The sequence below is a fragment of the Penicillium canescens genome (genome assembly GCF_028828765.1).
Source record: "Penicillium canescens strain IBT 15451 chromosome Unknown utg000009l_segment0_segment0, whole genome shotgun sequence".
NCBI classification, from domain to species: domain Eukaryota; kingdom Fungi; phylum Ascomycota; class Eurotiomycetes; order Eurotiales; family Aspergillaceae; genus Penicillium; species Penicillium canescens.
Window position 1 is genome coordinate 311,879 of NW_026703971.1, and position 24,817 is coordinate 336,695.

Here is a 24,817-nt window from a genome sequence, read left to right on the forward strand (position 1 = left end):
ATGATGAAGATTCAAGGGTGCCAACGGTTGATGCGGGACAACCACGTACCAGTGATAGTTCCCAGGGCTCATTGGCAAGACCGCGTACGTCCGCGATCTGGCAGTGGAGTCATGTCTACCTTGGAGATGGGGTTAGATACCGGTTGTGCGCGTACGATCACGAAAATCTCATCACGGCTGCCAAGCATGTCCTCGACTACGACAACCAGTGGTGGATTGTAGATGTGTATCTAACAGATAATGATGAAGGTGCGTTTTCTCGGCTCTAGCTCTCTGAGATCCCCGTTGACAATTGCCTAGCCTCGCCCGAGAACCACAGCAATGAGGTAGAGTCTGTTCGTCACAAGTTCATTCAATCGCTGAAAGAGCGATACCCAAACGACAATCGCCCACCCGATGGACTGATTTACGAGAGGATCAATCGCTACGAGGGATACCTCAACACGCCGAGGGATCCACTCGCTGCGAATAACTGGTGGGCTGTACTGGAGGCCCTCGCGGGAAGTAAGAAAGGAAAGTATTTGAAACAGTTCTTCAAACATGAGACCTTACACCTGAAGCTAAACTCTTTGCTTGTCATTCCGGGTCTTTGGGAAGGCATGCGGATTGGGCTACTTCATAAGATGACAGCAATGCATTGCGACGAGGTGAGTTTACTCGGAAGCCCAAAGCTAATCGGATCCATCTCGGCTAACTTGCTTACAAAATCTAGCCAATAGCTTGCTACTGGGAATTGATCTTCAGCACCTTTTCGAGATTGCTCGTAGCAAAGAGATATTTTAAGACTTAGTGGTCTGGCAAACTAGAAGTTTTTGCTCCCTGAAACCAATTTACTGGTAACGACGTTGATTATATACCTGACGATCTGGCTGAAAGAAATATTCCATGCTTTTTTCATGCGCATTTCTGGCCCACTTACTGGTAGAAAAATTTATTTTAAGAGTTGGTGCCGTGGGGATCTGGGAAAGACCTCCGATTTCAAAACTATTGCGCATTATTTGCCTTAAAATCCTGATTGCTGCCAGTCATTTCATATTTGGAACCCATTTTTTCTAACTAAACTTGTGTTCAATTAGGTTACAAGCCTTTTAGCAGCCACAACTTTAATTTAGTACGTTAATCGGTTGACGTATGGTGTCTGACGTTGCCTAGGACCTAGGCTCATCTTAGGCTGATTACCGTTTTAATGTAGGGGGTTAAAGATCTGGAACGGACATTCTCAAACATCACACATTCTGTATGAAACTTGGCTGACGGCTCTTTAGTAAGCTGTCGGTCACTAGTTGTTGTGATATGAGGCTGGTGCAGATCAGGAACCAAGCCGAACCATCGGAATTAATCCCGAGATATGTATACGAAGAACCAAGTTGATTGGAAATCAACTTGTTCTTCTCGTTGTATATATAGTCTCAAGTTTCCCACCGAATAACAGCAGAATTAATCTTCCTTTGAACTACCACACTAGTAAATGATAGCACTGTTATGATATGTGTCTTCAAATCTGAAGGTATACAGCAATAACCCGATGTAAGGTTTTATGGCTCGGAACTACCCCTTTATGCTTCACAAATCCATCCTTCTTGTGAAATAAGGCCTCCGAGTGGATCATTGTGTGGGATGGGAGGACCATCTTGGCTGTTTCGGGCCTCTAGCTGAAACACACATTGTATGAGTCTCAGCTTTATGGAAGCTGAAGTGGGTCCCCCTGAGTAGGCGTTATTTTCAGCAATCTGCTCTAGACATGTGTTACTCCATAGCTGATGAGTACTCCTGTGTCAGGTAGAGAAAATTGACTCCATGATCATACGTCTCCTGGATCGATGCTAAAGCTGTGTATTGCATATATATATCGACTACACCTTGGTTCCAGACTGCGTAAATCACCACATCTGAACACTTAACCTTCAAAATGCACTTCATCACTTTCCTCTCCATGCTGGCTGCCCCAGCTCTTGTCGCTGCCACCCTCGACCCTGCTTCTTCCAACAGTAAGGGCTACAAGCCCAGCAGCCTCAACTGCTCTGGTAAGTATAAATACCCAGCTCTAGTGTATCCGAACGTATGAACTAACCTCCTTAAAATAGCTGCCAAGGTCTCCAAGGCCATCCAGGCTGCTGAGTGCTCTCACAATACTCGCACTTCGTCCACCCAGACCTTCGCCGTCTTCGAGACCGACCACCAATACGACTCCAACAACGGCGCTCCCTACGGAACATGCAGCGCCTACACTTGCACTGCCCCAACCACCAGCGAGTTAACGGAGGACTCTGACTACTGGATTTTCAACTGGGGCGATGGTGGAAAGAGCAGTGGATACGGCACTACTTGCATCAAAGATCCCCAGACTGGTGAGTGTGGCTGCGAGAACTCGGATGGTACTTTCGTTGCTGGAAGCTCAAGCTGCACCTAATCATGTTCATTGCAACTGAAAAAAGGCGTTGTTGTTCCAGGGCTTGAGATGACGGTATCCCAATTCTAGTGTATATATTACCGGAATAGCAACATCTTGAAATTCACAAAGCGCATGTTCAGTTTTGATATATAACAATACAGATCCCAGCTGTCGTGCTGAGTCCCCTTAAAGCTTGGACTTCATATTCACATGGATAGCCTTAATACTGGAATAAGCATCAAGACCAGCCTCACCAAGCTCACGGCCAGGGAACCTCGTGGAAAGATTAGCCATGGCTTAACTAATCGAACAATCTCGCTTCCCGGCTTACGCCGCGTGCCTGGTGGTGGGCCAGCAGATATTGGACGAAACGGCCAAGGACAAAAGTCAGTTTGCGTCTCTCCCAGAGCCGCGAACATCCATGTAAGCAAGTAATACGACGTAGTAAGTTTAGGGGCTTGAGAGATAAACGCGCCTGATTCGATGGTAGGGGTGGAGGTATGCAAGAAGGTAATTTCCAGAAGCTTGTATATACAAGGTTTTAAAGCGGGTGGTGCCCAAACTTTGAGACTAAACTCGATGAGGAAAGTGGTTAGTGAACTCTGGCTTATTGATCTTGATTCCGGATGAAGCGGAGTTTTGACAGAGACTATCCATCCGCCCAGTGCCAACAGTTTATTTATCGATATTCGTTCTTCCATGCTTTCCCTCACAAGTTTGTAGTTGGTCTAGCAGGTCTCACTTCTATTTGAACCTTTCCCCGAGCTTAACATTGGACGCTAAGCTTTCGACCCTGAAAGGACTGAAGGGGAATTGAGGTTATTTTCCACGGTTATCAGGGAGTAGAAGTAGAGGATAGGTTTAGGCTCCTATATTCCACATCACATCCACCCCACATCCACTCTTGATTCCTCTTTGCTTCTCGGACAGACAGCCACTCCAAAGTAATTCCCCCGGAGTCGTGGGGTCCAAAAGTCTTAGCTTCCCCTCTCAGCTGTGCAGTCGGCTTCTTTGTTACCTATTAACCTCTTGGCCTCTTTTCCTTCTCCCACATTTTCTTTTCTTTCCTTTCCTTCTACTCTCTCCTATTCATCATGCGTCTCCCATGGTTGGCCCTCTGCCTGGCCGTTGCCTCCGCAACGCCCACCAAATTTCACCAACTCCGCCTTCCTTTTGTTCCTTCGCCCGATGACATCGAAACCGGCGTCAAATCACTTCTGGTATGTGCACCCTCGAGAATACACAGAATCCACAGAATACACAGAATACACATGTTCTAACAATCCACAGTCCATTGACTGGGCCATCAAAGATGGCAGCCTCTACGCCAACAACGACCAAGTCTACCCCCCATCAACAACAATGCAACTCACAGCGCCTCTCTACCAAGCCTCTCATCCCACCCAGAGTGAAAAACCCGTGGAATTGACTAAATCACTAGAATAAAGAAGATCGTTTCGGGGTTTGCTTCGTTCGTTTGGTTGTCGGGGCTTACTCAAGTCCAATAGGCTATTGCTTGCTTGTTTATTATATGTAATTTACCCACATAGCATATTAATATTTACCTAAAATTCATCCAATCAAGCAAGAGAGATACATGAATTGTTGTGATATGAGGCTGGTGCAGATCAGGAACCAAGCCGAACCATCGGAATTAATTCCGAGATATGTATACGAAGAACCAAGTTGATTGGAAATCAACTTGTTCTTCTCGTTGTATATATAGTCTCAAGTTTCCCACCGAATAATAGCTGAATCAATCTTCCTTTTGAATTACAACATGAATAGCAAGAGACGGCAGATAGAATTGTATGGCCTAGATAAAATCCAATTGTTGAGAGATCTCAGTACCTCTGCGAGGGAGACCTTTTTATCATGTTGCCTAGCGCCGTGAAGTAATCACAATAGACCTTTAAACATTTCCCGAGTCGTACATCCTTGATACTCAGCTGGCAGCGGTGGAACATCGGCAGAAACTCAAAAACCACTATGTCTCAGAATCACGGTCCAACTATCGCAGATTTAGGGCTCACTGTGGATACGGAGCTTGATAATACAATTCACTTGTGAAACAAGTCAATCCAAAAATTCAGACTCAGATCCGAAACCAGTGGCGAAATTTAAAGGAAATTCTGAAACCTCTTGGGCACTTGGGTGTGCTTCAACTTTTTCAAAAACTCAATGGGAAGCTAAGCGGGGCGCAGCACAGCGCCAAACCCAACAGGCTCCTTGAACAGGATGTTGATAAACCGTCATTATAGGAGTTGAATGCGATTGCTGAATAGATGCCGGAGGTGCCTGCTAGCTTAAAAGTCGAAGGCAGCTGTTAACATACAGGTAGTGGATTTTAATGCACTGTTCCCCGGTCTGTATGTGCTTCAATTGCAGCATTAAATAGTAACTTATCCGGTCCCACATCCATACTCTCACTAGAGGCATCGGTGACTGTACGAAGATCTGGAATAGTAAATAATAACGTGTGGCAAAATGCTGCAACAGTAAACACCTCGGTCACTGCAGGCTGAAATCGGAGCTCAGATCGAGATAGAGTGATCTAGTACCGTAAACTATAGTTTCAACAGGCATTAAATAGGAGAAAACTATGGGTTTACGTCCCAGATCGAGATTGTCGACAATTTCGACCGAGCGTTTAACCTAGTTTGGATCACTGGCTCCACTGTATAGATGTGCCAGTTTGGCCCCAAAATTTGACCAGTTTGGCCCGTTTATCTGGGCAATCTAGACTACTGTCTCTCCTTGACTCCTTTTGTATCTCCCTGCCTTCTCCGCCTCAAAGGTGAGCCTCTCATTTCATCATGACGGCTAAGTCAGAGGAAGCCATCTGCAGCGTCGCGGCTCTCGCTACCCAACTGGGCAATCAGATCTCCGTGCACATGCTCAACTATATCAGCACCACCAAAGACCTACCCGACGGTTTTCGCGAGCTTTCCCATACGTTCCTCGATACCTGTCGTACACTGTGGGCCATTGAAGCCGGAGTGACCGAATTAGCCGCCGCCAATCGCGCCCTGCCCGAGGTGATAATTGAAGAGGTGGAAAAGAAATTTGTTTCCACTTACCGCGACTTTCAACAACTTGACAAGGTCATTTTGAAACTTGTTCATTATGAGCATCGCGGGACACTGGGAAAGCTGCAGCGAGGATGGCATCGACCCGGCCATGAACTCAGCCGCATTCACGAGTCACTGAAGAAGGCCACCGAAACCCTTCGGATCAGCGGCATGGCCTTCCATTGGTCCCTCGGAGACGCACACCCAGAGGAGTCAGTAGGCATTGGGTATGCAGGCTTAGCTGCTGCGCTCGACCGCGTATCTAAAGGCCGCTCCGTGATGGGCATAAACAAGGCCAAGAGTTTTGAATCTGAGCGGTCCGTACCATCGATCCAAAGTCAGTTGCCTGATTCAATGCGGTCGACACCATCCGTGCCTCCGAAGGAATCATCCACCGCCGCCCGACCCAGCCAAGGCCTTCGTCAACAAGATCCTGAAATTAACACGGATGATATGTCCTCCGTCCTATCTCTGAACGGGTTTCTGAACCAGCCTGGACGCGAGACCGAAAAGATTCCCTACTTCGAGCACCGAGCACTGCCGCGCCGACCGGCCAAGGCAAACTTAACAGCTTCTGCTGAAGAAATCAATCTTCGGAATGACAGCTATTCGGAGCCGGATTCCGCCAGCGCCAGGCTAACACAGACTCTGCTCGCCCATGGCGTCAATCTGGAAGATGAGACGCGCAATGGCACAACGTTACTGATCGAAGCAATTCACAAGCGAGCACCGCAGCAAGCCATCGAAACCTTGCTCAATTCCGGCTGTGACCCCAACCGCAAAGACGACCACGGTAAGACAGCGCTATGCGAAGCCGTACAAAGCGACCAACCAGCCATCGTGACCACTCTATTAAATCAGGACGCGAATCCAAACATGCCAGGACCTGAACACGTCCTCTGGTCCGCCGTCCACCGCCCAAGCTGCCTGCGCATCCTGCTCGCGCGCGGCGCTGACGTTCGAAAGACTCCTGGCCTGATGGAGCAGGCGACAAGTGTGAACAGCATCGATGCCGTGCGCGTTTTGCTGCAGGCTGGTATGGACCCAAACTCCAAGAAGGACGGAATATACACTCCGCTATGCTCGGCCATCCGCGATGACCGGCCAGACATCCTCACCTTACTGCTCAGTCACGGCGCTGACCCTAACCTGATGGCGTCTGAATACCCAGCCTGGAAGTGTATCACCCACAACCGCCTTCATTTCCTCCCGGACTTAGTGGCAGCCGGTGCGGACCTCCACCAACCACCGGGTATCATCGAGTGCGCCGTACAGAATGACAACACAGAGGCTGTACACTGGCTCGTGGGCCCAGGCGGCGCCAATGCAAATGATCGCAGCGCTCTGGGATACACAGCTGTGACAACGGCCATCCGGGAGAAACGCCCAGAGATGCTAGGCTGGTTACTAGCGCATGGTGCCGATCCCAACCTACGCGGCCAAGACTGGCCCGTGTATATGGCGACTCAGTCGCCGAGCATGCTACGGCTCCTGCTACCCAGCATAACAGACCTATCCGCGCACAAGGGCGTCATGGAGAAAGCAGTTCAAGCCAATCAACTAGAAAACGTCAAACTACTCCTCGCCGCCGGCGCCAATGTAGAGTGGAAAAACGGCGGCGTGTTCTCACCGCTGACGACAGCGCTGCGCGAGCGCTACTGGGTCATTGTGCGTTATCTTTTGGACGAGGCTGCTGCCGACCCCAATGCTCCTGGTGAACATCTGCCTCTCGTCAAGGCGATAAGACGATGCGACGATGGTGACTTTTCCATGATTGAGCTACTCCTGGAAAGGGGGCTGACCCGAATAAATGCTATCGCGACTGGAACGCTATCATGCAGGCCATTGAAGACCGCGATCTCCGGTTGCTGCAGCTCTTGATCGAGAAGGGCGGTCGGGCGAATCTTACTCAGAAAGACGAGATGGGCAGGACAGTCTTGGATATGGCCAATTCGTCTGGTTGGCTGGAAGGGACTGAGGTTCTGTTAAATAATGCTCATCAGTGATGATATTTGTCGAGTGATATCCCTCAAATCATATAATTTCAACGAGCTTTCCCTAACGAAGGAACAATTTATTCGCACCCACGTTGACCGTAGTAAGAATAGTTTCAGTGGTGACCTCACGCAGTCAAGAGGAGCAAGAAGAGTGTAGTTTGGCCATAACGGGTAACCTGTCGCTGCGGTCGTAGACCGTAGCGCCAGATAGGGCCCAAACGACCCGGTCAAACTAGGATGGTGGAGCGGACGGTGGTGCAGCAGAGACAGCGGGTCCAGCGAGCCTGTCTGGAACTGGTGATTGAGCTTGTACAAAACTAAAGCTTTCGCCGTAGAATACACCCTGAAAGCCTCTGAGATCCATCTCCCTAGCATCTGAATCTGGTCGTCGAGTATCCCACTATCGTGCGCATGCTAAGCTGCGCCTTCCGAAAACTGTGACCCGAGTAGCCCTCCGTCCGTAGTCCAAGCGCTCTTAGCGTAGTAGATAAGGTCGAGAGGAACTTGTTGCGACTGAATGGTCTTCTGTGAAAGGAGAACAATGGGGCGTCGGGCCCTCTGGGATCGAGAAGTAGCAGCTTCTGAAGGGCATCAACTGGGCAAGCGCCGTCTCCCGTCTTTGCAAGAATAATTTACACCCCTTCGTGGCGGCGGTCCGTCTCACTGCGCTTGAGTGTGAGTTGTGCGGGGTCTAACGAGGAAGAGAATCCGACGTCGGAGCGAGTTAACTTTGTGGCTGAGAAGATAGAATGTGTGCTAAGGTCTTCAGTCTTGTAGGTGAATTTTCCGAGGCGGAGGAATCCAGAAAATGCTACCCGGCACGCGGTTGCGAACTTCAAGTCGTCTAGAAGGTTCGCAGACATCTCCAAGAGCCGTGGCGGGAGTGCGGCGAGGCCCGCGGATAGGTTCGTAATAGTGTCACGCGAAATAGGTTTTCTGACTCGTACTTTTGTGATGGAATTGAGTCTCCTCGCACCGTCTATGAGATGTCGAAAATGCTTGTTATCGAAGAGTTTATCGTCAAGGAAATTATCGATATGGTAGGCTCGGAGAGCCGTTAGGTCGGCGAGTGCGGTGTCAGGCTTGACGGCCTTTTGGCTGGCGTTACCAAGGAGTCGTGAGCTAACCATGAGGTTAATGAATGTCTTGACACTGGACATGCGGAGCAATTTTGTAGCGCGCAGTGCTTTTCGTAGCTGCGCTGAACGGAGAGGTAAACGGAACGTGTGTTGGCGCCGAGTCCGTTCCAGAGCAGTTTTAGGTGGCCGGCATTGTGCTTAGGACCTCGTGAAAGAACCACGCGGGCGGTTCAATACCGAGAGGTCCTGCCAATGGGGACAAAGGTTAGCAAGTGTCTTCAAGATTGTTACGTGGGAGCGCGTCTGCTAATGTATTTTCCCCGGAGGGAAGCCAGTGTGGCACGATGTGGATGTCTCTCGCCGCCGCTAGGATAAGCAGGCTCTTCAGACGTGCGTTAGGCGGACCATGAAGAAAGCCTTTCTTGAGTCCCGTGTGCGCTGTGGAGCTATCCGTGTAGATAACGAGAGTACGATGGAGCCAATGGTGGTTGAAAAGTAGGAAGCCTTGTAAAATAGCGTCTACTTCGTTCATATTGATTTGCGCATGTGCGTCTTGAGCAATGGCCAATGTGGCAGCATTGCTTGGATGAAGCTGGTGACAATGGGCCAGCCAGCAGTATAATGTAGACTAGGATGAGAAGAAGAAGAGCGCCTGGCCTGTACTGGAGGCATCTGTGTAGAGATGCGTGATGTGGCGGCGGAGAGACAAGCAGTCCCTCCACCATTCCAAATCGTCACGTACCTCGTAAGGGATACGGCGGCGCGCACTACTCCCATGCGGGAAAGCGGCCTGGAAGGTGTATAGAAACTGTATTCTTGTTCTTCCAAGTCGTACAACTCTTGGACAAAAGGCTAATAAGCCTGTGAGGCGCTCTGCTTGCTTGAGGGAGAGACTCGCTGCGTTCAGGGCAGCTGCGGCGTCCAATGTGGCGCGGCAAAACTTATCTGGCGGCAGACGAGCTTCCATTGCAATGGAGTCGATCTGGATACCTAGAATTTTAACACAGGTTCCTGGCTGGTCCTTTTTGTATTGCAAGGAATACGTAGATAGTCGGTAACTCTGTTGTAAACCTCATCAAAAAGACCCGCGGGGTCGGACACTGAGGGAGACTGAGTAACTAACCGTCTAGGCAATGATTGATATGGAATGCAGGGAGGAGACATCGGAGTATCCAATGGAGCGCCTCGGCGAAGAGGTTGAAGAGAAACGGGGCCGTTGCGAGGCCAAAGGGGAGGAAGCATTCGACATAAGTGGAATCGGTCCACTGGAAGGCAAGGAGGTGCTGGTTATCCTCGGCAACGGGGACGATTCGGAAGGCGTCCTTCATGTCCCTCTTGATTATTGTGCAACCTGGGCCAGCTTGTATGACCTGCTCGTATATGTCATCGATTGTCATGTATTCGATAGCTGACCAGAGTCCGGCATGCCCTGGTTAAGCCCTGTCCAGGGGGCCAGGATAGATCATGGATGCGGCGCCATCCCCCTTCGTGCTAAGGGATTAACCCAACCGGTGAATGAAGGAGAGCCGAGAGACTAGTCTAACACGACCGAGGCTGAGATCCTCTGCTAGTTTGGGCGTGATCATGCCAGGTTCATGTATGTGATGGTTGGAGGAATAGCGAAACTGCTTCTTGCCCCTATAGCCGACCTGAACACCGTAGGTCAGAATGCCAGCGATAGTGGACCCGAGATCGCCCGGATAGTAGCGTAGAAGATTGCTCCAGCCTTGCGCATGCAGTGGCGACGGAGAGAACTGTAGCCTTGGGAGCTCTGGGTTGAAAACGGGGTATTGAACAGCAGTGTTTGGTCTCGGTGGTTGCCCCTGTGGTACGAGATTTAGAAATATGGGATTGAGAACAACGTTGTCGGTGTCACTAGTGCAGTTCTCAAGGGCTGTCACTTGCTATTTCTTCTTGCGGCAGGAGGAGGCGCCATGCTCGCTTAGGCCACATGCCGTGCACTCATGACGTCTCTTACAGCCTTCCCAGGAGCACCCTGTCGTATTGAACTTATCGCAAACCTCTGTCCCATTATTGGAAGATCTGGTATTCCTAGCTTGACGAGGCCGGGTTGGAGGGTTTGCTGGTGACTTCGCAGACAGGGTGAGATTGTGGCGGAGGTATTTCTCGCGAAATGGGCCAGTGACCAGGTAGTTATCCGTCGATAACTCTCCTTTATCCATCATGTATTGGTGAAAATTAAGGGCAAGTGGGAGGACTGCTTCCGACCACTGATAAGTCTGAGCGAAGTCCAGGATCTGCCTCATAAACATGAGTAGATTGGGAACTGCTTTAGGATGTTTTTCGCCGAAGAGATATCCTACAACGGCCAGATAGGCAAGAAAGCAGGTCGTCCATATTTGAGGATTGGGGCCCCAGTCCTTAAGAGACGCTGCTGCCTTCTTGAAGCCTACTGTGCCTCCCAACTCGGTCATCTTGAAGACTCTGTCCTCCTGATCTAGCTCGGTGACTGACTTCTCTTTGAAGCGTATGAGTTCAGTCGCCTTCAACTTCTTCTCGAAGACGCGAGTAAGAAGGGCGGCGGAGACACCCGGAAATATGTCGATGAGTGGTTTGACTTCGGGGAGTGGCTCACGGTTTTCTTCGAGATTATCGTCATCTTGCAGGTCCACACGAGGCCTTCTGCGGCGGAGGTCGGTCTCCGCTACATCCAATTCAAGGCGCCTAGCCCGGTCTCTCTGTATCTGTCCTAGCCAGCTGGCACGGTCTGCCGCACCCATGGTTTCCCAAATGTGGGCCGGCGGCCAAGCGGAGTCGAGCGGGGCAGGAGTGGCACTGCTAGACTGGCTGAACGTCATGGTGGAGAGCGATATAGTCAGGGCCTATCGGTGCTGTTGCCCTGGAGAAGGACGTGAAACAAAATCAAGACTTGACTGCGTGAGAGATGACGAGCTACCCGCAGAGGCAAGCAACTGACTCTCGTGAGGCAGTTGTAGGAGGAAGAGGCCCTCACTAATGTCGGTGTAGATATCACGTGAGGCTACGGGCATTGTGAGGCAACCCCAATAAAACTACTCCCTTGAACTTACTGAAGTTGGTACCGACCTTCCCTCGGCAACATTCAATCAATTGTTTCACCAATCTGGGAGCAGTGCGTTAGTAACAACTGTCAAACCGGGAAGACTAGTTGGGAGTTCTTATCGCTTATTCACAGACTAAGAGAGCCTGGTCAAAGTATCTCCGGCCACCTACTGACTTACTGTAAAAGAAACAGAGCTAGTCTCAGGCCGGCTTTGTTTGTTGTTCGTTATATCATTCTGGTTCCACTGCATCGAGGCAGTTGGATGCGGTTGCACTTCACACGATTGGCCGCGGCGCGGGATATCCTTGGCTGTCCAAGCTTGGTCTTTCGGCAGCTTTCGCGCCTGTACATGGAATCTTCCTTGTCGCTGGCGCCGACTTTGACGCCTTGGACGTGTCATCCTGGAAAAATTGAGAAGACGATGGGTCTCTTGAATGGGAGAGCAACTGGAATGTTAATCGGACTGGAGTTTGATAAATATGTTTTCGTGTGCCTGAGCAAATTAAGTGGTATAAATTACGACGCAAATTTTGTGATTAAGCGCTACTCGCCTCTGCTGTGATCCGGAACAAAGACCAGACAGGAAGCCGAGCGTAAGATGATTGGGTGAAGAAATGAGACTCTACTGAACGCCGTTTTCCGAGTAGAATGCACTGGCTGGACTCTCACGCCTAGTCATGATGTTCATGTACCGAAATATTGATTGAACAACCGAATCTACCGAGGGAGTTGAACCGCTGTTCTATCTCCTCACGAGTCACATGAATAGCGCTGAAGTTGTCGGAAGCCAATGGTTAAACAAACAATTCCACATCTGTGGGCAATTGCGACAGCAATACACATACATTTCACTCAATTGTCTCATATACCACACGGCCAACTACAGTTGGTGACAACTGACGCCCCAAACCTATCCCAGCGTATGCTCACAGCCATGAGTATCAAAGTCGCAACGAAGAAATACCACTTTCGAGGGTATATTAGCACAGGAAGGGCGCTCCTGTTGACTGCAACCCACATCATGCTCTCGCGAGTACTCGAGTCGACCCTGCTGCCGTTGGGTATTCGGCACGGCAGCAATATATTGAACTTGATGAACTGGGCTAGCAAATCAAATGATTGCGCCGTTCAAGAGACTATAGATTCATGAGAAATAATAGCATTGAATGACGGTAACTGGACGTATCCACTTCGGGTAGGACCTTACAGATATCTCTGTGATCATGGTCTAACTATCTGTCTTGTTCGCTGCTGCGAGCATCCAATCTGCAGGATCGCATCGATTCCAATTCCCTTTTGAGGCTCTTGACTTCTGTTCCGAGGGCCTCAATATGATCTTTGTTCTTCATACTTTGAGGGGAATTTCCTCCGTTGCGATGACTTTGTCGTTCGTCTGGCTTAACTCTGCCGCGAAGTGACCTATTGTTTGTACGTATCAGTCCTGCTAACAAGCTGTCGCGTTTGAAGTGAGCCTCCATGATTGCTACTTAACACACCTTTTTCGCCTGCTCGGCCTGCGTAATAAATTAGCAAGAGGACAGGGGTGCTGATGTTGGGGCGGCAACGATAAAGGAAACTGACCAGCTAGCTATGGACTTTTCCGGCGCGTGCGCGCCGGATGACACGGATTCCTTCAACGGGCTTCCTGAAGCTGGCTCGAATCGCACTCTTTTGAGTGGTTTATCCTCAGGTCTATCTCGGCGGGGCGAAGTATGCTCACGGTTCTTGAGTATCGAGCGACGTATCTTCTGAGACGACACTGTGGGCTCCACAGAGACTCTGGCTCTGTCGGAAGCCTCAATTGACTTTTTCAAGTCCTCAAGCAGGGTGTGCATGCGGCTCTCAGTAGGCGACTTGTTCGGTGGTGTCATTTGGAAGAGGTTGTTGGGTTGGAAAAAGAAAAACGACTGACAAGAGCGATTTCGTTGAGTAAAGATTCGCAAGAAGCAGGAGATTGAGCAGGAACGGCTCAAGTTTGCGAGTAAAACCTAAGCAGTATGCGCAGTAGGAAATTGAGATTGAAGCTCGCTAGCTTGTCATTGGGAAGTTAGTGAATAGCGAGAGAAGAAGCTAGGTGTGGGAACTGTCGAAAGCTAAAGTCGGTCCCGAATGGACGGAGCCTCCGAATGGCGTTACGGTGACATCGTGCTCTAGTTTTGGTTTGCAGCTATACTCACCATCAACACTCACCATCAACACTCACCATCAACACTCACCATCAACACTCACCATCAACACTCACCATCAACACTCACCATCAACACTCACCATCAACACTCACCATCAACACTCACCATCAACACTCACCATCAACACTCACCATCAACACTCACCATCAACACTCACCATCAACACTCACCATCAACACTCACCATCAACACTGACCATCAACACTCACCATCAATACTCACCATCATCCAACATCCCGCAAACAATTTTTTTGAATACCTGCTACCGCCACGTAGATACACCACCCTCATTCACCGCAATGTGAACACGGCGAACCACGCATAGCAGGTGTTTCAACCCTCATGGAACGGCGGCCTTGAAGTATCACCTCGAACCAGAGCGTTCTCTTGGCCGAAATCTTCTTTCTCGGTGAAGGATCTGCACCCCTGGCGCCTACGCACAACGTAGCTGCCCCCCATAAAAGCAGCCTCCTCCCCCGACCCAACTTTCTTCTTCACACACCGCGGTCACGGTGTGTCCCCTCTGGTCTGCCGGCCAGAGGCTTCCGTGACGACGGCTGTTGCTGGCCTGAGCTCAGCAACGTAGGGACGGTGCTCCGCAGGGGGCGCTGCGTTACCAAGTTAGCAGGGGACGCTGTGATGACAAGTGAGACCCGCAGGAGACCGCTGCGTTAACAAGTTCTCTGCAGCCTAGGTCCTGTGTCAACAAAGCGCCTCGCAGGGACATCTGCGACACCAAGAGTCTCCGCAGGGACATCTGCGACACCAAGAGTCTCCGCAGGGACATCTGCGACACCAAGAGTCTCCGCAGGGACATCTGCGACACCAAGAGTCTCCGCAGGGACATCTGCGACACCAAGAGTCTCCGCAGGGACATCTGCGACAACAAGAGTCTCCGCAGGGACATCTGCGAAACCAAGAGTCTCCGCAGGGACATCTGCGAAACCAAGAGTCTCCGCAGGGACATCTGCGAAACCAAGAGTCTCCGCAGGGACATCTGCGACACCAAGAGTCTCCGCAGGGACATCTGCGACACCAAGAGTCTCCGCAGGGACATCTGCGACACCAAGAGTCTCCGCAGGGACATCTGCGACAACAAGAGTCTCCGCAGGGACATCTGCGAAACCAAGAGTCTCCGCAGGGACATCTGCGAAACCAAGAGTCTCCGCAGGGACATCTGCGAAACCAAGAGTCTCCGCAGGGACATCTGCGAAACCAAGAGTCTCCGCAGGGACATCTGCGAAACCAAGAGTCTCCGCAGGGGCATCTGCGACAACAAGTTCCCCTAGCCCGTGCAGGCACCTCTTCGCGGTGATAGGGACCAGTATTCGAGTATTCAAGAGTACTCGAAGAAGCAAAGATCTGCGCAACATCTTGATGATGCATTTCGTATCCCGAAGTATCATCATCGGAGAGATAGAGTGAGCACTAGATAGGTGCCTATCAATCAGCAGAATCGTAAATTCACGACTAAATCTTCTTCACTATCAAGCGCCGTATTCCCAACCCTCCTGCCTTGATAGTTTACTGTATGCTAGTCCATCCGCAGTAATAGACTGCATCTGCCACCAGAGCGGAGAGCAAATAGAGACTTGAGTGTTTGGGTGCATCGCGGATGTGTTGATGAGCGTTGATGAGCGTTGGTGAGCGTTGGTGAGCGTTGATGAACGTTGATGAACGTTGATGAGCGTTGATGAACGTTGATAAACGTTGATGAACGTTGATAAACGTTGATGAACGTTGATAAACGTTGATGAACGTTGATAAACGTTGACGAAGGTGTTTATGAGCGTTGATGAACATTGATGAACGTTGATGAGCGTTGATGAACGTTGATAAACGTTGATAAACGTTGACGAAGGCGTTTATGAGCGTTGATGAACATTGATGAACGTTGACGAGGTTGTTGACGTGGCATACGGCCGGGCGGTGAAGGTGAGTGGACAACGTCTCACGGCCTTAGCGCGAGCCCTTTCTTGCCATCTAACCCACATGACAGAGATATCGGTTTCATTGTTTCAATTCGCCTCATTTCTTGCCCCCAACTGATCACTCGGTGAAGTTGGCATACGGTTTTCATTTAGATTGAGCTGGTCGAATGCAAACACTGAACATTTCTCGATTCACCTAAAACAGGGCTCAAGGTCAGACCCACCAGGTGTAGAAGCATTTGATGAGGAGACGCTCCAAATATCATTTGTTGTCTCAACTGAACATCGTGATGCGATAGACTGCTCCTTGCGTAGTCAAGTTTATCGCTTTGGTCGGCGAATGAAGTTACTCAATCCTACTCTACTTCAGAATGCCTACATCCCAGAACAATCGCGATAGTCAAATTGGATTCGCAACAAAGACAACCAAATTATTGAGGGGTTTGGCTCAAGAACATCCGATCGTCTCCTTCATATGGGAGTTGTCGTACCCTTGTGAGTAATTCCTGCCAACAACTACGATTTATATTGTGAGCCCATCGCCCATGTAGTAACCACAATGCACTCAAATTGGCGGTCACTGCTTTTTGGGCGTAGTACCCCTGTCCATGCGATCAAGCATGCTCTACTGCCGAGGGAACACGTTTGCAGCCGGATCGGGGTCCAGCCAGCGCCATCTTGACCAGATCTGGTAAATAACTCCGCCATCATTGATGACATACTTTCGTGAGGAGAGATCATCGCAATTGGTACTTTACTTGACTTGTAATCGCAGCAGACATGCGCTTAAACCATTCCTCTAAAGGCACACATGGCATGAGCGCCGATCAGGCGTAGGAAATCTCAGTATAGGTTGTCGTAGATAGTCAAAGAGGTCGCACAGCAGCATGACTCTGGGTGGTTTTGTTAGGGACGTCAATGCCACCTTCAGTGAATCTGTCCGAAAACACACACACACAATTTATTAACGCCCGGCGGCTGGACCGAAAGGGCAACTATCACTGATCTAACAATACATGCCTTAGCTAATGCTGTGTCTCCTTGGAGCCCATACAAGATCCTTTCATGTATGTCATCTCGGATGTTAATATCTTAGCGGGACCTTGTCAAATAGTGTTTAGTTAGTAGACTTGCTTGAAGGCGTTCCTCCTCTGTCCGAACAGTGATATACCAAATGCCGTTCAAAGCGCATTGTCTGACAAATAATTGATGCTCAAGGACAGTCGACGTAGGGGACGTAGAGAATGTGGCCATTCCTAGCAAGAGCTGCTTGCGCACGACCTGTTAGAAAACGACCTCAATGGAAAGAACACAAGTGGTCAGCTTGACTAACCTGCAGCTCAGCGACACCCAGGGTAAATGGCCATTGCACACCCATCAAATCTACCAAGCATCTGTCCAAGACACCACAGCATTTCTGACAGTGCCCTTGATGCAGCGTCGTGTATGTTCAGTTTATTCCTTTTCGCTCGTTCGTTTCCGTTTGTTACACACACACACACACACACACACACAATTCATTAACGCCCGGCGGCTGAACCGAAAGGGCAACTATCACTGATCTAAATATACATGCTTTAGCTAATACTGTGCCTCCTTGGAGCCCATACCAGATTTCTTTCAGTTTATGTCATCTCGGCTTTCAATCTCACAGCTGGTCCCTGTGGGTTAGTATCGTTTAGTAGACTAGCTTGAAGACGCTTCTTCAAGTGTTCAACATCTCATCCTCGGCAGTTGAAGCGCGTCTACCGTCTGTCACAAGGTGTTGGGGGTTAGTAAGAAGAGCTATTTTATCACTTCGTCGGCAAGGTCAAGTGGCGTCCAGTCGGCCCGTGGCGATGGCAAACCGTATCGAGGCTCGCACTGCTTCCAAATCGGGCGTCCAGTCCTGGTCATCGGAGGGTGACTTTCCACCCAGAAAGAAGGACATGTTACATCGATGAGTGTGGGTACATTGCAGCATTTGCGTCCGGTGTGCGGTCCACTTCCGACATCGAAACAGGAAATGGTCCACGGCCTCTCTTGCCTGTCCACATGCACATTGATCTGTCTCTCCGTTTGTTACAGGGCATTTCGAAAACAGTTTACCCCCAGACACACCCTTTTTCTTTTCCCAGAGACCCACAAGGACGTCTAGTCCGGATCGCTGGGTTTCAGATTCCCCGGCAGCCAATAATACGGTGTTACGCCTCAAGGAAGGTACCTCAGCTAGCCAAATTTAGATTAGCGCATTCTGAGTGGGGCGCTGGGAAAGAAAGCGTGTGTGTCTGGGGGAGGGAAACTGTTTTCGAAATCCTCTGTAGGTTTCACCTGCTTGAATACGTCCAATGGCTCAGCAAGGCGGAGTACGATCAGGTAAAACAGTGTCGGTCGGTGATTCTTTAGCTCGTGGCTCTTGAGTCGGCTCGGCTGTGACTCGGGACTAGATGATCTCCTTTTCTCGATTCGTAGCTGATATGGTAATGTTAATCTGAGGGCTCGATATGACGGGGCGTTTGCCTCACTTCTACTTGCACACAGACTTGGACTAACAATCTGGCCGTCTGCGAATGTATGTCTCACCTGCCATCAAGCCAGAAAAATCAACCAGCGCTCCCCGGGTTTTTCAGATTTCCAGGCATCGAAAGATACGAGAAGTCAACCGAGGACAATGAGGACCACCCAATGGACGCCATGATTTTAACCCACAAGAAACTGTTCTCTCGGATACCGAGACGCACGGTGGTACAAGCCCATTGTGGCTTGGACTCTGTACCAGGTAGACATATCAGCACATGACTGATGCACAGAGTCGACTGAGAGAATGGCCGAGACGATCTGAACATTACTTTGGCTCATCATCGATGCCACCAGTAGTTATGTGGAAATGATAGACAGCATGCGATCGCATCGGTATAGGGGAGCTCAAGCAGAGAAGACATTTGCTCGCTTCGCATTCTACTGAGTGACGGGAATATGAGGGGCCTCCTGTTGTACGTCCGAGTCAGCAAGGCTTACCACTTGGACGAGTTGTTATGACTCACCTGTTCATAGATGTTCGCTTGAGACAAGACGATCAATTAGCTTCGTGGCCATATCTTACCGACGAGATCACTTACAATTGTCTTCATCAATGCAGTCACCATTCATGCCAATTGACATGATGTTGTATCCAGTTCGTCGCACTCTCCGGCTGTCGCTTCGGATAAGCCGCGCTCGGTGCACTGGGCAAATTCTGAGCCTCAAGCGCACGTGACGAACCCACCTGTGACAAGGAATTGTACAGTCGTAATGGGACAAGACCTCGCGATGAGTACGGCGAGAGGTTCATACACCCCGCCGTTCACGGTGTGAGGGCGGTGAGGTTGAGGCGGAAGACGCGATGGATCACGCGTCGTAGTGACGCCTTGGTCTTATCTCCGATGCGGCGATAGAACTCCCAACAGCGATGTTTCACATTGGGGATGGGCTGCTCCTAATTCCAATAGCATGAAAATCAGCAGTGTTCGTGTTTTGGAGCACGAAAATTTGCGCGAACAACTGATATAGCACAGCAGAGGGCGCGACAAATCACTCACACTACCAGGATGAATGGACTTCCTTGCAGTCAAGCTCGCAATCGAATGTCCATACCTGTTATTGGTATTACTCCACCTAAGGTATGCTGGCTAGTCTTAAGCGACGGGACCAGGAAAGATGTGTAGGCCATGGCTTGTGCAGAGAACTAACAGGAGTGCGGTAGCCTCGGGGGCACTCTAATGCGATGTCCTTGGTTCACTGTCATTCATTAGCTTTCAGATCGGCGAGATAGTGCATGACTCACATGTTCTAGTGGCCAAAACTAGGGACGAAGAGACGGCAAAAAGCTATGGCCCTTGCGCTCGTGCCTTGTTGTCGAATTTCCTCGGTTATATTTAAATCGCATCGACTTCAGGATCAGTAGAATCCAGACAAGTCCGGCTAAGATTCACATAACTGCGACGCCGGTATTCGCGCTCTCTTGAGAATCATACCTGTATCTCTCACAAGCACTGTCTGGCTTGCTAATCCACGATGTATTCAATGAATGTCAGTACAGTGGCAATTTCAGTATGGGATCAATGGGGAAGTACTTCTCAAGTGGCTCAGACACAAGCCCTCTCGAATTTGCAGAGTCAGGAGAATAAATTGTAGAGCAAATTGCCGGGGTAGAGGACGTATTTATAGGCTTATCGGCTTCTGTGACTTACAAGCTTGGTATCTATCCTAATTGAGGTCCATTGAAACTCATGTTTTCTTTTTGCCGCAATATTTGCAGCGACATCCTTGATGCCTTAAGATGCTCAGCGAGAGAGACGAGTAAAAGAGGTGTTGAGAAAAAGGATGCTGAGTTGGTCAAGAAACGTTGGCTGACTGTTGAATCTTTCACGGCTCTCTAAAATTCAGGCACTGAGTACTATTCAATCCGCAATGGCAGGCTCATGTTTCTTGTTCTGATACCTCACCTGTGAGTGACTCAACGTTGAATTACCGAAAAGCGCCTACAATTTCGTCCCGAGAAGTATGTATTTCTTTTTCTTAACCTCGCTTTAGTGTGGTGTTAGTTGTGTAAAGCTATGAGTCTGTCCGTCTAGACTGCAGAACGCGAGGTCGTTCGACCCGTCAACCCTTTGAAGCTTGGCCACGCGTTGTCAACACTCAATTTCCGAACTTGCGACCATGAAGACACGCCTAATTTTTTTTTTTTTTTTTTTTTTGGTTTTGTTATCTTTTTCAACTTCTTTTTTTTGTGACTATAAGTTCTACAATATTCCATTTGTCGGATTTCTGAGGCGTTCAACGAAACGGAAATGTCTGGTTGAAATACATATCCTCAACAATTTTGAAATGTCTGACTATGAGGGTTCTCTTGGCAAGAAGTGTATGTCAATGAACGTGAGGTGTTTTAATTCTCACTCTCTGAAGAGGTACTTTTACAGCTATTTCTAGTAGTAAAATACAATAAGCGAGAGTGCGATGTAACTGCAAGAGTTCCATGGTATAGAGCATCCAATGAGCCCTACATGGCCATTGCGCATCAATTCAGAGACGTTGAGGCCTCAGGTTTGGTGAGCCAATATCTCAACAAAAAGGTGCTACGCTGATTGACTTTCATGGTGAAAGTGAGAATGAGTAACCACCTACGTCTGCTAGTCTATAGAATCCTCTAAGAATTGATGGACATGGATGCCCCTAACAGCACGTCAGACCAGGAAGCAGAAGGAGATCAACAGCCTAGTGCATTGCCCATCGTTTGTGAAAAAGACAATTCGCAGGAAACTTCCGATCATGCACCAATGGTAAGTGGAACGACTCAGCTTCGAATGCTCTTGCTGACCATTACAGCTCTCCCCTCGCAACAGGAAGCAGAAATAAGACATACGTGGGCGATCGAGCCTTTTCGACCTATTTTAAAAGTGCTAGAAGACCTCGAACGCGACGATCCCAAATTCGCCTTTCCCGCGGCTCGACTTGTCGGGCTCTATCGACGCCTATGGGAGTCGTGCGTGTCCAAACACATTGATGGCCAGAAGCTAGAGCAGAGCAATCGTATCTTGAAGGAGGCTAGCAGACACCTGACTAAAGAGAGGGACGGACTTCAGCTGCGCCACGACAAGCAGCTGTCTCGGCTGCGCTTTTTCGAGCAGGTACTGGAATCCTCTCGCGGTCGACTGACTCGCGTACTCGATGACTGGAACCACCCGTCCAGACTCAATCTGGCAGGGCTGCCAGACATGGCAAGAGAAGGTTGAAGGATTGTATATTCTTAATTATCCTATTTCTTTTACAGTGTGGAAAGTACCCAACGATGCATCCAACGATGTCGTAATGAAGAGAATTACCGCATGGAAAGCACATTATATCTTTTCAAGAATTCATATTGTAACTTTGTGGAATGTGTCTGCGAATAATGCCGCATGTCCTAGTGTCGCTTTTATTAACCCAATATATTATAAACAACAAACCACGGATCCAGCGACAATGTGGGCAGTGTAGCTAGCGGAGAAAGTGTCGATTAACTCGGCCGTCCCGCATTGCATCACGACAGCTACCGGAAGTAGATGTCGCCAGCTCGTACAGACCACCAGACCTTCTCCCCCGAGACCGCTTCAACAATCTTTGTGGAGTGTTGGCGTCTTCCATTCTGCTTCGAATGGCCCTCTGGATGCAATCGTTCCTTGTTAGATCCAGGGATTTTGTCAAACTGAAGATTTTCAGTCTGGGATTGACCACTAGTGCATCAACAATCGAGGAATGCCCGCCCTTGACCGCCAACATCAATGGATCCTCAGAACATTGATTCCTGAGGTTCACATCAATCCGATGATGGCTTAGTAGTGCCCGACCATCTCCAAGTCACCACCACCGGCGGCATTGCAGAGAGCAGTGTCGTGAGTTGTGATCGTGCTTTCATTGATGTTCAGACGTGCGTCTTGTTGCACTAAAAGTCGTATCACATCGAGATGGCCATGTGCAACGGCTCGACAAATGGGCGGATCTATTACATCCCTTCCATTGATCTCCACGCCCGCCATATTCAGTAGACAAGCAACCGTGTTCATGCGTCCGTGATATGCGGCCACGGAGAATGGAGAGTGGCCTCCAACACAGAGATTCAGACTGATCCCTGGCACCGCAAGCAGCCGTCGTAGGAGCACGGTATCCAACCTGGCCGCGGCGTGGTGGAGAGATGTAGACAGCGTCTCGAAACTCACGCGGCCTCCAACAAAATTGACGTTGATGTCTTTCTCGGCCAACAGCCTTTCGGTTATCTCGTCGCATGACGAGTAAGTCGACAGCCAAAGTGGCGTATTGCCATTTTTGTCTTTGCAGTTCACGTTGGCACGGGGGTGACTTAGGAGCAAATTGACCATTTCTAGGCGATCGCTTTGAATGGCGAGATGGAGCGGCGTGTAGCCATTCCGGTTCTGGATGTCCAAATTCAGGCACTTTTGTCCGAGAAGCCGTTTGACAACATCTACCGACCCATAGGATACTGCATGGTGAAGAGGTAGCTCAGCCTCCTGTGATGATTGGGTACCAAGAAACACCTCGGCCATCGGATCGTTTGAAAAAATCATTTCCATTACGGGTCTATTGAAGCGACATGCCCAGTCCCATGGCGAGTGGCCCGAATCATCCTGTAGATCAGGGTCGCTGCCTCTAGAAAGTAGCAGATGCACGAGCCCTATTCGGCCTGCGAAGACTGCTAGGTGGAGCGCCGTTCGGCCGTGTTTGTGCTTGATGTCCACCTGGACGTTGGGTTGTTCTAGAACGCGCTTGACGGTGGAAAAAGTTCCGTAGTGGATGGCATACCACAGGGCGCTCTCCCGTGCTTGATTTTGAATGTTGATGTCTAGATCTCGACGATTGAGCAAGAGGTCACGCACAGCAGCGGAAGAGAATTTCAGCGCCCTCATTAAAGGAGTTTTGCCTCGGTAAAATGCATTGATGTTGGCGTTGTGCTGGAGCAAAGCCTCCGCAAGACCAATGTTGTCGTATTTGACGGCCAAGTGCAACAGATTGCTGTTCTGAAATTTGATGTTGTATTTCCAGATGCTGGGCTGCAGTTTAAAATTAAAGTCTTTGCATGATTTTGCGAGGGCAAATAATGCACTACCGTCCAAATACGACACAATCCACAGCAAAAGCTCGTTGGGCAGGTCTCTGATGTTTGGCTGTAACGTATTAGCTCATCGGTAAACTCCGTAAGAACGAATTGAACAGACCATGATGGGACAGCGGATTGAGCTAACGAAATGTAGATGGGGGTGAGGTGAGAGTTGTGAAAGTAGGATATGGGAGGCCTTTATATACTCACCTCAGCCAAATTCGTGGTCAGCTAGGAGTCTAGTCTGTCACTTGGCTGAAAGGTGCGTAGCAATCACACGGCAGCATCATAGCCTTGACAACAATGTTCAGGCGGAGTTGGAGAATCTGTGGGGTCTAGCTCCTGGGAACGCCAAAACTGTTCCTGGTAGTGTGTCGATGGCATGGGAACCGAATCTATCTCTACGTATCCACATCTTGCATCTAGCGCCATAAGAACAAATCACAACCTATCACGCACTTCGAAATTCATAAGCAACCCAGAACCTAACGTAGCATTTGTCGACTTTGCTGCTCACCGCAGTAGCCAATCTGTTTGCCAATGTATGGTCCCCGCGATGGATAGTCAAATGTGCAGCTGATTGCAGCAGTGGTCTGGAATGATATCCCTTCATGCAGGCCACTGATCGGCTGTATACGGCGCATACTGCGTGTGAATGCATTCTTCCACGTACCGACTGTTTCAAGGAAGTGTTCCATGCCAGCCACGCAGCTATGTAGGTAAGGAGCCCACGCGATGGCATATAAAGCTGGCGAAGGAACGCCGCAGTGATTGCCCAACACCACCACAATCCGAAGCATTCTGCCTTTGATGACCACCTCAATGACTACCATGCTGCCTTGGAATCCGTTTCTTGTTTGTGAGATAGAGGTCATCCCCAATGGCGGTCCTGGCTCCTGTTGCGGCATGACGAAAAAAGGCGAGCCGTGCAAAAACTCGATCAAAGTTGAAGACACCAAGATCGGCCATCAAAAGTTGACCACTCTCGCCAGAGAGCCATTTGACTTGTCATCGTTGCAGTCCAAGCTCTGTGATGTCGCCAGAGACTTCCTCTGCGCGAGATGGCACCGGCAAAGGCAGGCCGACCAAGTTCGCCAGCAGTGGTATGAAGCCGCCGTCCGCAACCAGGCGCGAGTACCACATGGCTCCAGAAGGGCCTCTCCATCAGTCATTGTACATCGGGGCCAGCGTCAGACATCGTCAGCCTCCAGGCGACGCCCTGCATCAGACAACACCCGGTCATCACCACCACCGGTGCCCCTGTCAACCAACCACGAGCCAGTGCAGCCATTCAATCCATTTGTGACTTCTGCAATGCTGCGGACGAACAGTGTTCCATGGCGCGTTTCGCCGACCCGACCAGCCATCCTCTCATCGGCAACTAATATCCGGGCTGGTTTCCAAGAATTGACGCTCCAGAGTCTCACCTCGAGTGAAGAGGTCGACAGCGTCCACGTCGACAGCATCTACTGTGTGTTCTGCCAGACCGAGGATGAAGACCATGCG

General features: G+C 49.8%; 4 protein-coding genes across 4 annotated transcripts; 3 read left to right on the forward strand and 1 right to left on the reverse strand.

The window, feature by feature from the left end:
- Nucleotides 1-1,909: 1,909 nt before the first annotated feature.
- Nucleotides 1,910-2,410, forward strand: N7446_011815 (uncharacterized protein; the record flags this gene model as incomplete). Its single annotated transcript, XM_058520557.1, has 2 exons — nt 1,910-2,024; nt 2,085-2,410. The coding sequence occupies 2 exons, from the start codon at nt 1,910-1,912 to the stop codon at nt 2,408-2,410; spliced, it is 441 nt and encodes a 146-aa protein (XP_058366843.1).
- Nucleotides 2,411-3,486: 1,076 nt separating this feature from the next.
- N7446_011816 (uncharacterized protein) lies at nt 3,487-3,838 on the forward strand (the record flags this gene model as incomplete). The annotated part of the gene is made up of 2 exons (XM_058520558.1): nt 3,487-3,612; nt 3,683-3,838. 2 exons carry the CDS (start codon nt 3,487-3,489, stop codon nt 3,836-3,838), a joined length of 282 nt encoding a protein of 93 aa, XP_058366844.1.
- Nucleotides 3,839-5,208: 1,370 nt separating this feature from the next.
- Nucleotides 5,209-7,469, forward strand: N7446_011817 (ankyrin repeat domain-containing protein; the record flags this gene model as incomplete). The annotated part of the gene is made up of 2 exons (XM_058520559.1): nt 5,209-7,222; nt 7,243-7,469. 2 exons carry the CDS (start codon nt 5,209-5,211, stop codon nt 7,467-7,469), a joined length of 2,241 nt encoding a protein of 746 aa, XP_058366845.1.
- A 5,639-nt stretch (nt 7,470-13,108) lies between these two features.
- N7446_011818 (uncharacterized protein) lies at nt 13,109-13,453 on the reverse strand (the record flags this gene model as incomplete). The annotated part of the gene is made up of 1 exon (XM_058520560.1): nt 13,109-13,453. One exon carries the CDS (start codon nt 13,451-13,453, stop codon nt 13,109-13,111), a length of 345 nt encoding a protein of 114 aa, XP_058366846.1.
- Nucleotides 13,454-24,817: the final 11,364 nt, after the last annotated feature.